The following is a 14,642-nucleotide window of genomic DNA, read 5'->3' as shown; positions in this document are numbered from 1 at the left end:
TCTTCCTTAAGTTCAGCATTGTACTCTTTTGGGTACTCTAATGTTTTGTGGATGGCTTCTTCCTCTAAAACAGCCTTCAGTTCTGCCTTAGTTTCAGCCTTGAGGAGCTGCTGTGAGTACTCTACTGATTCATGGATGACTTCTTGCTCTAAAACTATTTTTTGAGCCTTGGACCCAACATTGACTTCTGCCTTGTGGATGACTTCCTGCTCTGTAACTTCTTGGGCAGACAATTCTTTTGAAAGAGACAAATCTTCAAATGAATCTTGAAGTTCCTCCTTCTCAATCCTTGAAGACCTATCCACATGACTGGGTATTTCTTCAATTGTTGTAGAAGTTGTATTGACAAACGCAAGATTTCACCATTAAACGGTGACAAAAGACAGACAACACAAAGGGACAACACAAAGAGTATTAGAACAAGCAGGCAGTCTACCTAGGTTCATCATACTTAGAGATGTTCAATTAAGGCCTAAAGATAATGCATTGAGAATGTTAATAGTTTTCCTAAACTATTAAGTGAATGTATTCAGTCATACATTGATTGAATTTAACTGGCTGGTTTCCCAGACTGATTAAACTCTTTCACAAATCTACACAGTAAACTCAAAGTGGACATCTGTAAAGAATATCAGTGGCACCAAGCCTACCTTTGGTGGGAGTAATCTCTGTCTCCTTTTTAGGTTTAGCTACAGCTATTTTCTCTGGTGGCACTTCTGTCTTTTTTACTTCAACTGCTTTAAGACAGACAGACAGACATACAAACAAAAATGACATCACAGGGCCAAAAGAAACATGAGTAAGATGGTACAAATACCAAAATGACATGCATATGCTCAAAGAACATATAAGGACAAGAGAAAAACACGTTGTGTGCTTTTTAAGATGACACATATCAGCACTTTACGTGCATATACTGCATTCATACATAAGAAGATATTAAGATCATTCAAGATATTTATACACCAGAAAAGATACCTGTTGGCTTGGGAACTTCTTTTGGAGAAATACGAGTAGGTTCTTTTTGTTTCACTGGTTCTACCTTAGGTTCCTCTGGTTTTGCCCTTTCTACCTTTGGTTTCTCTACAGTAGCAGGTTTGGGAGCCACTGTTTTTGGTGGTTCCACCTTAGGTTTCTCCACAGTAGCAGGTTTGGGAGCCACTGATTTAGGTGGTTCCACCTTTGGTTTCTCCACAGGAGCAGGTTTGGGGGCCACTGCTTTTGGTGGTTCCACCTTTGGTTTTTCAACAGTAGCAGGTTTGGGAGCCACTGCTTTTGGTGGTTCCACCTTTGGTTTTTCAACACTAGCAGGTTTGGGAGCCACTGCTTTTGGTGGTTCCACCTTTGGTTTCTCTACAGTAGCAGGTTTGGGAGCCACTGCCTTTGGTGGTTCCACCTTTGGTTTTTCAACAGTAGCAGGTTTGGGAGCCACTGCTTTTGGTGGTTCCACCTTTGGTTTCTCCACAGTAACAGGTTTGGGAGCCACTGCTTTTGGAGGTTCCACCTTTGGTTTTTCAACAGGAGCAGGAGAAACATCTTTTGGAGACACGGGTTCTACACTCATTGCTTCAACAAGAGGTTCAAGAGTTACTGATTTTACTGGTTCCACCTTTGGTTTTTCAACAGGAGCAGGAAAGACCTCTTTTTGTGTCACCAGTTCTACCTTCTGTGTCGCAACAACAGCAGGTGGAGGTACCACTGGCTTTGGAAGCTCAACAGGTGCAGGTTTTTCTGCATCTACCTTTGATGTCTGCATGGTCTTCAAATCCGTTGTAACTTTAAAAGAAACATTTGTACAACTGTTGTTTACTTTTCACCACGACATATACAGTACCTAGTCTAACTGTGAAGACCTCACAGTAAACTAAATTGCAACATAATATGCATTAAAACCATAAGAACAAAAGAGAAGAAATCTGACACCCCAATGATAGGACAAATCACATGTCATTAAGAGTTATATTCTGTTAAGAAAACAGAACTCAGAATCAAAGAAATGATTCTACACACAAGAGCAAGCATCATATTAATGCTCTTATAAAGACAATACCTTTAGGTGAAGCCATTTCGTGTGTTGGCAGGGAAGCCACCTCTTTTTTAGTATCTAAAGATGCCTGCTTGAGAGCTTCTTGTTTCTTGGGAGCTTCTGGTGCTTTTAAAGAATATGTGTACAAGAGGCAATTCAAGCAGATACACCCAATAATGAGTGAACATACAACATTTATCAGACAAACACAGCTATGCCATTTAGGCATAAAAGAAAGTTTAGACACTGAAAAATACCTCGACACTAACACTTTGATTAAGAGTATTACATTACAAATAACTGAACAAACGTTAAAGACAAACTACGCAAGAAACAGAAAGACATGTAAGTGCAAGGAACACAAGTACATAACAGGAAGAACACAGAGAAAACATTCCAACAATACCTTTGGTTGGAACCTCAGCTGTCTTAGCAAGTGCAGCCTTAGGTTCAGGTTTGGGTTCGGCCTTAGGTGCAGCCTTTGGCTCTGGCTTGGGCTCAACCTTTGGTGCAACCTTAGGTTCAGCCTTTGGTTCAGTCTTGGGTTCAGGTTTTTGTGCAACCTTAGGTTCAGGCTTGGGTTCAGCCTTTGGTGCAACCTTAAGTTCAGGCTTTGGTTCAGCCTTTGGTGCAACCTTAGGTTCAGGTTTTTGTGCCACCTTAGGTTCAGGCTTGGGTTCAGCCTTTGGTGCAACCTTAGGTTCAGGTTTTTGTGCCACCTTAGATTCAGGCTTGGGTTCAGCCTTTGGTGCAACCTTAGGTTCAGGCTTGGGTTCAGCCTTAGGTTCAGCCTTTGGTGCAACCTTAGGTGCAGGCTTGGGTTCAGCCTTCGGTGCAACCTTAGGTTCAGGCTTGGGTTCAGCCTTCGATGCAACCTTAGGTTCAGGCTTGGGAGCAACTGCAGTTTCAGGCTTGGATTCTACAGACCCAGATGGTGCCTGTGGTTTTAATTCTGTGGTTGGTGATACAAAAAGCTATTAGTAACTGAAACACTAATTGAAAGAGAAAAGAGCACATTTAGAAGTAAGAGTGACCGCAATCAAAGAATGCGTCAATTCAAGAAAAGAACAATAAACAGTACAATGGAAGACTGAAACATTTATGTCAGCCATCTACTGACTTCAGAACATCCAGAACATACAACAAACAGACTTGACACAAAGAGGGGTCAGTTGAACTTGATGCAGTAGATACCACAGCAGATACCACAAGATCTGACTCACATACTAACATGACATTCATGACAAAGTAAGAGGCCAGAGAAATCTGTACAAAACTTCAGAACAGCAAGTCACCATATCAAGACAAAAAAAGACATTAAAACACATGAAGACAATACCTTTGGTTGATGGTTTCTCTTTTTGTTCAGGTGTTTTAACTGGAGTCACTTTTTCTTCCACAGGCTTCCTGGCTTCAGGTACTTAAAGATATGACAATATATATTTTATACTGGTTGTCAAATATTAACACTAAATAGGAGAACATTTTGTAATTGAAGGAAAACTGTTTGTAATTTAAAACATGTTCCAAGACAAACAAACAGACAGCATTAAGAGAAGATCTGACAAACATACTCTAATGAGCAAAGATGACAAACAAAGATAAAGACAACTTAAACATTTGTACAAAACAGACATTGCTGAATACCTTTGGATGGTTTTGTAGGTTCCTGTGAAACAGCTGTTACAGGTTTCTCTTCTGCCTTCTGCACCTCAGGTACTTAAAAGACATTTGCGTTGTTAGACCACAACAGCTAAGCTCATATTTGTGTTAGCATCTAAGCAACTACATGTTTAAAGATTATGAAAGCATTTGGTGCCAAATGTAACTGAAACGGCGAGCCACACAAAAAAAGCTAAGAAATGATCAAGAAAGGGCATACGTACAAAAACAACATACACAAATAAGAGTAAAGGGACATGGACAGAAGATTATGTACAAAAATGGTCATATGACCAAAAAACATGAAACATGACAAATAAAATGTCAAGACAAAACAAAGACAGGTTGGTTAGTAGTGCTCAAAGATACTAGCGTGATTTACACATTTGCTATTAAGCTGTGCTCAGCACAAGCAGCGTTCTTTTCTCTTGATACCTTTCACAGGCGTTTCTTCTCTCATCCCCATCATTGTTTTGGGAACAGTCTCCTCAACTGGTTTCCTTGTTTCTGATAAAAAATTAGTGTCATCTTAGATGTGTGCAAGACAATTCATGAACACTAAGTAAATGTTAATCTTAACACTGATGTTATGATACCTGTAGAGAGAAACAGACATGATAGCCTACAGAGCAACATCATTACAACGATATAACATAGAATTTACTATTTGTGCATATGTTATCTGAATAAAGCATTCTACAGCTATGCCTGTAATGTGAGTGACAGGAAACAGGAAACAGTGAACAATGAAGATGTTGAACACAAACAGGTGTGATGTTTACAACATCTCAAACAAATAACAAATACTCAGACAGACTTACAAAAACATACATTTATGACAAACAACATGTAATGGAAGGGAAGGTTTGAAGATTCCACCAGTGGTGGACAGTACACAAAGGTATACTAGTAAGATCCCTTTTGTACCTTTTACTGAAGAGAACTCAACCACAGTTTCTTCTTGGACAGTCCAACTTTCGACCGCTAATATATCGGAGGATGTTGAAAAAGGATTGGCGAAACAAAGAGTGAGAAATTTAACGCATTATTTATGACCGCAAAGGAAAAGATTTGACATGATATATTTTGACACTCATGGTGTAGTTCATGGTTACAGTGATGGTTTCACTCAAATCCATGGATCAAACTGTTGTTTAGGCTGGTTAAACAATTAGTGAAAACACAGAAAACCTTAGTGAATGTCATGATTTTGATGAAAGGATGAGAGATTAACGAGAGGTTAACAAAGATGATGAAGAAGATGATGATAATGATGATGATCAGTGAAATCAACACCAGAATGAATGAATTAAAGCAATGATTGTAACGATGCATGTTAGACATTGTACCTGTTATTTCTGTCTTTTGTTCATAGCGATAGTAGTCTGAAGTCTCATCTTTTAAATTAAAGAGTAACAATTACTCATATCGTCAAAAAAAAAAAATCATTGCCCAAGAATAATTGTGTTCAGATCAAACGTTCCACTCTTACCTTTAAAACTAATTACGGAGGACACTTCAGGAACTTGCACTGATGTATCGGGGACATCTAAACATGTTGAATACAGTAAGTACAGTCTAGGTAAATGTCGTTGTCACCACTATTTTAAATGCTAATTTCTCTGTATCTATTTTTATTATTAGTGTTAGGTCAAAATATGAAGTCACGGCATTAATTGAGAGCTGCAAAATGCGGCAATCTGAAAAGTACTCACCTTGTGGAACCCTTCCTAAATTAACTTCTGTAAGAAGAGGCAACATATACCATTACTAGCGTGTCATCACTAAAGGGGGGAAATAAAAAAGGTGCCTACAACCTAAAAACTTTACCGACCTTTGCCTGATAGATAAAGCTCAGCTGTGCTCTTAGTTTCACCAACGGGCTCCAATCGTGCGATCACTGAGTACACGCCTAAAACATTACGAGTGAACACATTACAGGCGTCAGCTTTTCTTTCAACTACAGTCTGTAAGGTGCAGTATATTTCAAAACGCCAGTCTTAATGTTTTTTTTTTTCTGTCTACACACCTTCGTCTTCAGCAGTTACATTGCGGATGATCATAAAGTGACGCCTTTCTTCAGACCTGAAGGTATACTTTGGGCTCTCTTTGAGTTCCCATGAGTCTTTGTACCAGGTAACAATGGCATTGTCGAAAGAAAGCTCGCATTCAAAAGTTGCTGATTGACGCTCATTCACCACAATGTTCTGGATGCGTTTGGTGAACTGAATTTGATCAGCTAAAAATAAATAAGACTGAAACTGAAGTTCATCTGCTCCAAATAACATTTTAAACACTTTAAACTTTGCATATCTTGGTGGTTAAAACAAGACAGAGGCTGTCCAAACACACAGAATTTGAAGACCAACAACAAGATACCACATTAAACACAGACAACTGGAAAGAGGTTAGTAACTTCAAAACAGACATATTTAAACCAAAACAATTTAGCATATGATTTAAGATTGCTGAATGTTTCAAAATAATGTTTACAATCATTGCATCCTGCCATGAGTACAGTTAGAAATGCAAAGTTAATCTATCATCTTAATTAGTCTACAAAACCACCTTACCCGAAGACGGCATCTGTTCTTTTGACTCTGTGTGGATAAATGTTGTTCAACCTTACTGTTTACTTTAAAACAGGAGTCAACACTAAACAAACAATAAAAGCACACATGAAAAACACGTACCTTGCTCCATTTTGCTTTGCAAATCAGACATGAAAGCAGACAAATCCTCATCGGACTCCTTTTCACCTGCCTGCAAAGACAACAGAATATCAGTTGTTTAACCTATTTTATATCCAAACATCTTCTACAATATCAGAATTTTAGCTAAACAATATAACATGGACACAACATAAACAGTGCAACCTTTTCAGGCACTTACTTCTGCCCTTTCTCTCTTCAACTGCTCAATAGCTTGGAGGATACCACGGTAGTCAGTGATTCCATACATGCGAGCATACTTTTCGTATTCTTTGGGATCTACATTCCTGAGCAGCTCAACAAGATCAATCTCTTGGCCTTCCTTTGGACTTTTCTGCTTTGATGGTGTCCTTCACAAAATAAACAAATTACATTACAATTTAGGTAATTTAATTACAAAATACATTACATCAAAAATTCTCCAGGAAATGTAACAGATAAAGAAAAACCTTTTAAAGCACTTACTTCTTGAGCTTCACTACCTCGGGACCAGACGCCTTCATCGCAGCAACATTCAGGTCAGTGCTGCACTCAATCTCTCCATGTTTGTTAGCTGCAACACATCTATACTGTCCAGAGTCAGACTTGGTAACTTCCTTGATTTCCAGCTTGGCCTCTTGGCCCTTCTGTTCAATGGTAATGCGACCACCAGCAGTAACCTGCTTCCACTTGCCCTTCATCCATTTCACGTTGGGGATTGGGTCACCTCCAACTTTAGCAATGAAGGTGGCTGTGCCCTCTGAGAATAAGAACAGTCACACAGACACATTGTGACGAGCCCATTTGTCATTTAAAGGAAAGGAAAGTTCCTACTTGAGTAACTGCATAAATATAATATAATAATATAATATCCTTTCATTACATGTATATAAAAATTACACACTCCAAGATACTTACTCTCAGTTATATGGGCAGGTCTTGGTTCCTCAATGAAGAACAAGTTGTCCAGTTTTTTTGCGGGAGCAGCAGCCGGGGCAGCTGGAGCAGCTTCGGGTTTAGGAGATGTTGCTTTATCTGCATTCATAGTGATTATAAATTAGACCAAAAAGGTGCTGAAGAAAAATGTACTTTCACTCATATGTATATTAAGAAGATAAAAAATAATCACGGTCAACTAAATACATACAGGTAGTCACTTGTGTTTAATGTATGTTATCATGTGTTTCAGCTTTTTGAATTAAGAATAGGCAGTCTCAACAATATCAAACAGGGCCTACCCTTTATGGTGACTTTACTCTTGGTAAATTCACTGCCGGCATCATTGGTGGCTTTGCACAAGTAGTCGCCTGCATCAGTTTTGGACGTGCGGAGGATTTCCAGATTTGCAGTGTTATCCACAAATTTGATCTTAATGCTGGCTGAAGATGCAAGTTCCCGTCTGTCCTTCATCCACTGAACCTTCAGAGGAGGAGATCCGCGGACATGGCAGCTCAGGGTGAGCTTGTCACCCTCGCTTACTGCCACTGCCTTGAGAGGCACATCAAAGACTGGGGCTGTCTTTTGTTCTGGGAATGAAAATCATATGAGAATATATCAATCGTGTTTGACATTTGGCATTACAGACTTCTTAAATTACACACACAAGCAACTTTTTGTGCACTGTCTCTACCTGAAATCTTCACTGACACATGGCAGGTGGCTGTGCCAGCTTCATTAGTGGCTTCGCAGGAGTAGTTTCCAGAGTCTGACAGACTAGAGGACTTGATGCACAGTACAGCTACATTGCTCTTGAAAGAGATGTCATAGCTGTCAGAGCTGGAGATCTTTGTGTTGTCTTTGCGCCAGCAGACATTGATAGGTGATGATCCAGAAACCCGTGCCTCCAACTTCAGCATGTTACCCGCTTTGTCTTCAACCTGAGATGAGGGCTTCTTGGTGAAGCTTGGTGGGATTTTGCGCTCTGAAAAGTATGAATAGAAATCAATGTTAGCTGATTTTATGGGCTGTGATTTAGCATACAACCACAGACAATGACAGTGTCAAAATACCTTTCACAAACACTTCAGCAGAGCAAGCATCCTTTCCAGTGTCATTACTAGCATGGCAAGAGTACACCCCTGAGTCTGATTGACTGGCCTTCAAAATAACAAGATGTGGAGTGTTGCCCACACAGGAGATCCTGTAATTTCTTCCTGCCCGTAATTCTCTGTGATCCTTTGACCATGTCACTTTAATTGGTAAAGATCCAGTAAAGTGACAATTTAATTCCACACTGTCTCCCAGTGTCATTTCCATGGGCATAAGTTTTACATCAAAAAATGGAGGATATCTGGAGTCTAGAGGTTGAACTGAAGACCATGAGAGGAAAATGAGGAAGGGTGAATATTTGGAATCATCAAGATGGTCAGCATGTCTACTGATCAGCATGTCATCCACATCAGTTTTTTATGGATCTCTCTCATAATGAAACTATACAGAATGATGTGTCCTTTAATATTGCTGTTGGTTTTGCAGTTGCAGGATTCAAAAGAACAGATTTGTGATCATGTGACGATGTGTATTATCGGTTATTCAAAGATCCTTTATCCTCAAGCCAAGAATTTTCCATTAGAGAAGACTCTACACTTAAATACCTAGCCGCAAGAACACTAAACTAATCATATCTGATGATTCATTTCTGGTGCTTCATAGGAACAAGTATGGTGTATTTAAAAGACGTCAACACTGACCTGTAGTCACTGGTTTTTTCGCCACATCTGAAAATGAATCATTACAAAAATAGGGTAAACTAAGTATGAGGGGAGTATTATGTGGTACATTTTCCAAAATTTGAGAAAAGACACAGTACTTCCTGTTTCACCCTACCAAATATAAATTAATTTTCTCATGGAAGCCTTATACTGACCTTTAGTCACTGGTGCTTTCCTCACATTAACAAAAAAGTTAATTATGAGCAATCGCATCCAGGAAGACTTGTGTTTAAGAATACCATAGTGTTGCTATCAAGGACAAATATTCTGACACTAACCTGTGGTTGTTGTTGGCTTTGCCACATCTGAAAAACCAACCATTGCACAAACAAGTTAGCTAATTGTAAGTGATGGCACTCACCCAAACAAGAATTAGGACACTGCAGTTCGTGTCTGAATTATGTACACTGATACTGACCTCCTACTGTTCTGACTTGGGCATGACAGATTACAGCTCCATAGGAATTGCTAATTTCACAAGAGTATCTTCCACTGGTTTCTCTGTTACATGGGTGAAGAGCCTCCAAGATGCATGTGTTGCGAATGACTTTGGTGTTGAATCTGTATGAGGCATAGAGCTGTTTGCCATCCTTGTACCAAGTGACGAACATATTGGTTCCAGTAAAAGCGCACTCTAGTCTCAGTTTCTGACTCATTGGGATGGTGAGGTCCTTCAGTTCAGTCACAAATTGTGGAGGTTCTAAGAGAAACAATGTGTGATCAGTTTAAACTACGATAATATGACTTTCAGCCTACACAGAACGTAAATGTCAAGGAAAGACCATAGCAATACAAGTACTGTATTAAATGGACTGTAGGAGAATTGTGGATCATTCCCTTTACAAGTAAAAAAAAAAAAATGCCCTCCAAGAAATGTTCACTGCCATACTGAGCACTTTTTAAATGAGAGTAAATTCTCAACAGTATTACACACCTGTCCCAAAGTTGATCTGAGCATGGCAGACATCACTTCCATAGGAATTGCTAATTTCACAGGTGTACTTTCCAGTGGTATCTCTGTTACTCTCGTGTAGACCTTCAAAGATGCATGAGTTACCAACAAGTTTTGTGTTGTATCTATAAGAGCCATAGACCTGTTTGCCATCCTTATACCAGGTGACAAACATCTTTTCTGCTCCTGTAAATGTGCACTCAAGACGTAGTTTCTCTCCCTTTTTCAAAGTGTGCCTGGTGAGCTTCTTCACAAATCTAGGGGAATCTGAGGCAGACAAGATCAGAAAGGGAGGTTACAAAATATGTAGAGTTGATACATGCACAGAAGCAGGCAATGTTGCAGTCTGAAAGAACTGTTGATGCTTAAGAATCCAATCCTTATATCGTCCATGACAGTACATCTGAAATTGCTTTAGCTCTCAGGTCAAACTCCTCATCATGCCATCATGCGGGAAAACGATTTTCCATGACACTAACCTGGTGCTGTGCTGACCTCAGCATGACAGATATCAGTTCCATAAGAATTGCTAACTTCACAAGAGTAAATTCCAGGAGTCTCTCTGTTGCAGGGGTGCAGAGCCTCCAAGATACAGGACTTTCCAACAATCTTTGTGTTGTATCTGTACGAAGCATAGAGCTGTTTGCCATCCTTGTACCAAGTGACAAACATCTTAGGAGCTCCAGTGAAGGTGCACTCAAGTCTCAAATTCTGGCTCATTGGGACAGCTACATTCTGCAGTTTCTTCACAAAGCGAGCAGGTTCTGGGGCAAACAAAGTAGTGTTGCACTGATGAGTGTTGTGACTGAATTTCTGAATCACTTTAATAGAAATGATTTATAATACAATATTTGACTGGAAATCAGGAGAGTAATCTTTTGTAAAAAAATATATATTTTTAAGTGTTAACAAGAACAATCAATTGCCCAAATGATAATGTATCTCCATGTCAAGATCCTTCCTGAGCATTCTTATTCTTATTTTTATATAATATAAATGACTGATAAAAACCCAAATATTTGGTGACATTCCTTTGGTAAACTAACCTGTGACTGCAATGACCTGGGCATGACATATATCCTTGCCACAGGAATTGCTAACTTCACAAGAGTATCTTCCACTCGTTTCTTTGTTACATGGGTGAAGAGCCTCCAAGATGCAAGAGTTCTTAGTGAGCTTAGTGTTGTATCTGTAAGAAGCATAGAGCTGTTTGCCATCCTTATACCAAGTGACAAAAATCTTTTGGTCTCCTGTGAATGAACACTGTAGCCTCAGCTTTTGTGTCATTGGGATGGTGATGTTTTTCAGCTGCGTCACAAAGCGAGCAGGTTCTATGAGGGAGAACACAAAGAATGTATGAATATATTCACTTACTATGCAAATTGGAAAAGGTTAGGTGCAACTATTGATATACTGAATTGCATCCTTGAGGACTAATTTAATAATTCCTAATAAGATTATAGACCAATACTTCAAGTAGTTTTACTAACCGGTGACTGCCATGACTTGTGCGTGGCAGATGTCACTTCCATATGTGTTGTAAATCTCACAGGAGTACTTTCCAGAAGTATCTTTGTTGGACTCATGTAGGCAATCAAGAACACATGTGTTTCCAATGACTTTTGTATTATATCTATTTGAAGCACAAACTTGCTTGCCATCCTTGCACCAAGTGATAAACAGTTTTGGAGCTCCAGTAAATGTACACTCCAGTCTCAATTTTTTGCTCATTGTGAGGGTTTGATCCTTAAGTCTTGAGACAAATCGGGCAGGTTCTGAGAGGAAAGAATAGTTTGAACAATTAAAGCTTTGTGATTTTCCTGCCATTCACTTGCATTGAAGGGCAGCATTCTGAATAACCATGCAAAGTTGTCATCGGGATAAAGATTATATGAAAAGGATGCAGGCTTCTTCACAACCGTCGTATTGAACCATCATTTCAGGCAAGCCACATGAACGCAATCCACAGTCAAATATTAAAAACAACCATCGCATAAGACAATCATGCATCTTCATGTCCACCACTTGACGTGCAGTCTTTTTCATTCCACAAGACAACAGACGAGTTACACACCTGTCACAGTAGTAACCTGGGCATAACAGATGTCACTTCCGGAAGAATTGGTTACTTCACAGGAGTACCTTCCGGGTGTGTCCTTGTTACATTCATGAAGAGACTCCAAGACACAGGTGTTTCCAATGACCTTTGTGTTGTATCTGTAGGAGGCATACACCTGCTTTCCATCCTTATACCATGTGACGAACATCTTTGGTGCTCCCTTAAATGTGCACTCCAGTCTGAGATTTTTACTCAAAGGGAAGCAAACATCCTTCAGCTTCTTGACAAAGCGAGCAGGTTCTAAGAACAATGATACAATTATTCTCCAAATGTTAAGATCACAGAACCGATATATTTCCAAGAAATAAATGCTTTTCTGCACAGCTTCTTATTGAGTCTATTGAAAAGATTACTGATGACTCTACAACAAATATCTTTGGATATGACTGTACAAGGCTTAAAACACCTAATTTTAAAGACTGCCAATATCTTCCATTGAGTTGTGCATACCTGCAACTGGGACGACTTGAGCGTGACAGATATCTGTTCCATAGGGATTGGTGATTTCACAAGAGTACCTTCCAGCAGTCTCCTTGTTGCATTCATGTAAGCATTCCATGATACATGAGTTCTCAGTGACCTTTGAGTTGTATCTGTATGAGGCATAAAGCTGTTTGCCATCCTTGTACCAGGTGACAAACATCTTAGGGGCTCCCATGAAAATGCACTCAAGTCTGAGTTTTTGGCTCATTGGGATTGAGAGGTTCTGAAGCTTCTTCACAAAGCGAGCAGGTTCTGAGAGAAACAAGATCATACTGATTTTATCTCACTGTTATCTAGCTTGAGAAAATCTGGAATGGTTGGTACTACTTTCGTGATTTTTTTTCATAAATGTACTCTAAAACAAGCCACCAGGAAGGAGATTTGAACAAACCTGATTCTGCTGTGATCTGAGCGTGACAGATAGCTGTTCCATAAGAATTACTGACTTCACAAGAATATTTTCCAGTTGTTTCTTTGTTGGATCGATGCAGGCATTGCAAAGTACAGGAATTGGTAGTGACTTTGGTGTTGTATCTATAAGAGGCATAGACCTGTTTGCCATCCTTATACCAGGTGACAAACATTTTCTGGGCTCCCGTAAAGGCACATTCCAGTCTTAACATTTTGCTCATTGGAATAGTCATATCCACCAAATTCTTCACAAAGTGTGGAGCATCTGAGAAGAACAAAATAATTAATTAACTGGTCCTGGTATCCATGCTTAAATACATTCTCAAGAGGCTGAAACACTATAATATATGATAGTTTTTTTCATAGTACAAATCAGGAAATGTAGTGAAATGTAACGTGTAACTTAAAACGTAATGCTTGTTGCTTTTAAATTCTTTCACAACTTAACTATATGCAAAGAATAGTATTCATAATTGATTTTTCAAAAAGATCCATCTTAAAGTGCGGGACGAACCTGTTCCCACAGTGATATCAGCATGGCAGATAGCCGATCCATGAGAATTGCTTATTTCACATGAGTATCGTCCAGCAGTTTCTCGATTACTTCCATGAAGGCACTCCAAGATACATGAATTGCCAATGAGCTTTGTGTTGTGTCGGTAAGAGGCATAAAGTTGCTTTCCTCCCTTGTACCAAGTGACAAACATTTTGGGGGCTCCAGTGAATGTACATTCCAAGGTCATTTTTTCTCCAATATAGACCTGGATGCTGGGGAGCTTCTTCGCAAAGCGAGGACAATCTGATCAAAAGTAAAGATATATTGAATTCTTTAAGAGTAAAATTCCACATAAAGGGGTCTCTCAATTTCTGGATAATTGCGCTTAATTCCAAAACAGTCAAAAATGATCAATTACGGTAAAAAAATATATTTTATGTTTTTCACAAAGAGTTTAGAGATAACACGTTTTATAACCTGGACTGTTATGTGAATGGATCTGAAAGCATACAAACCTGTCACTGTTGTGACCTCAGCATGACATCTATCAGATCCAAACTTGTTTGTTACTTCACAAGAGTATTTTCCAGTGGTTTCTTTGTTGCATTCATGCAAACACTCCAAGATACAGGAGTTTCCAATCACTTTAGTGTTGTATCTGTATGAGGCATAGAGCTGCTTGTCATTCTTGTACCAAGTGACGAACATTTTGGGGGCCCCAGTAAAAGTGCACTCAAGTCTCAGTTTCTGGCTCACTGGGATGGAAAGGTTCTTCAGCTTTGTCACAAAGCGTGCTGGGTCTGAGAGAGGATTGTAATTATAATTAATTATATATTGCCACCCTGTTCACTGGAGTTGGAATCATTACGTTTAAATGATGAGAAAAGAGGCAGAGTAACTGCAATGATATTTCCTGATACTGACCTTCCACTGCAGTGACTTTAGCATAGCAGACATCAGATCCATATTTGTTAGTGATTTCACAGGAGTACCTTCCTGTAGTTTTCGTATTGGACTCATGAAGGCATTCCAGGATGCAGGAGTTCTTGGTGACTTTTGTATTATATCTATAGGACGCATACACTTGTTTGC

At 39.3% G+C, this 14,642-nt stretch overlaps 1 protein-coding gene across 5 annotated transcripts in view; it reads right to left on the bottom strand.

Annotated features, from left to right (window-relative positions):
• Window positions 1-14,642, bottom strand: part of LOC308365613 (titin-like) — a 139,944-nt gene that overhangs the window by 92,606 nt on the left and 32,696 nt on the right. For 3 of the 5 annotated variants that reach the window (XM_080839089.1, XM_080839090.1, XM_080839092.1), the window contains exons 38-46: window positions 8,009-8,299; window positions 7,617-7,904; window positions 7,297-7,413; window positions 6,865-7,138; window positions 6,581-6,749; window positions 6,382-6,451; window positions 4,124-4,195; window positions 3,674-3,745; window positions 3,366-3,446 (exon numbers count right to left, since the gene is read on the bottom strand). In XM_080839089.1, coding sequence (XP_080695215.1) covers window positions 3,366-3,446; window positions 3,674-3,745; window positions 4,124-4,195; window positions 6,382-6,451; window positions 6,581-6,749; window positions 6,865-7,138; window positions 7,297-7,413; window positions 7,617-7,904; window positions 8,009-8,299 — 1,434 coding nt within the window. Of the gene's footprint in view, window positions 1-2,050; window positions 2,091-3,365; window positions 3,447-3,673; window positions 3,746-4,123; window positions 4,196-6,381; window positions 6,452-6,580; window positions 6,750-6,864; window positions 7,139-7,296; window positions 7,414-7,616; window positions 7,905-8,008; window positions 8,300-14,642 lie in introns of those variants that run through there. The other 2 variants (XM_080839091.1, XM_080839093.1) reach the window with 2 other exon arrangements.

The sequence above is a fragment of the Sprattus sprattus genome, assembly GCF_963457725.1.
Source record: "Sprattus sprattus genome assembly, chromosome: 5".
Classification (NCBI taxonomy): domain Eukaryota; kingdom Metazoa; phylum Chordata; class Actinopteri; order Clupeiformes; family Clupeidae; genus Sprattus; species Sprattus sprattus.
Note: the sequence above shows the minus strand (reverse complement) of the source record. Positions and strands in the feature narration are given on the sequence as shown.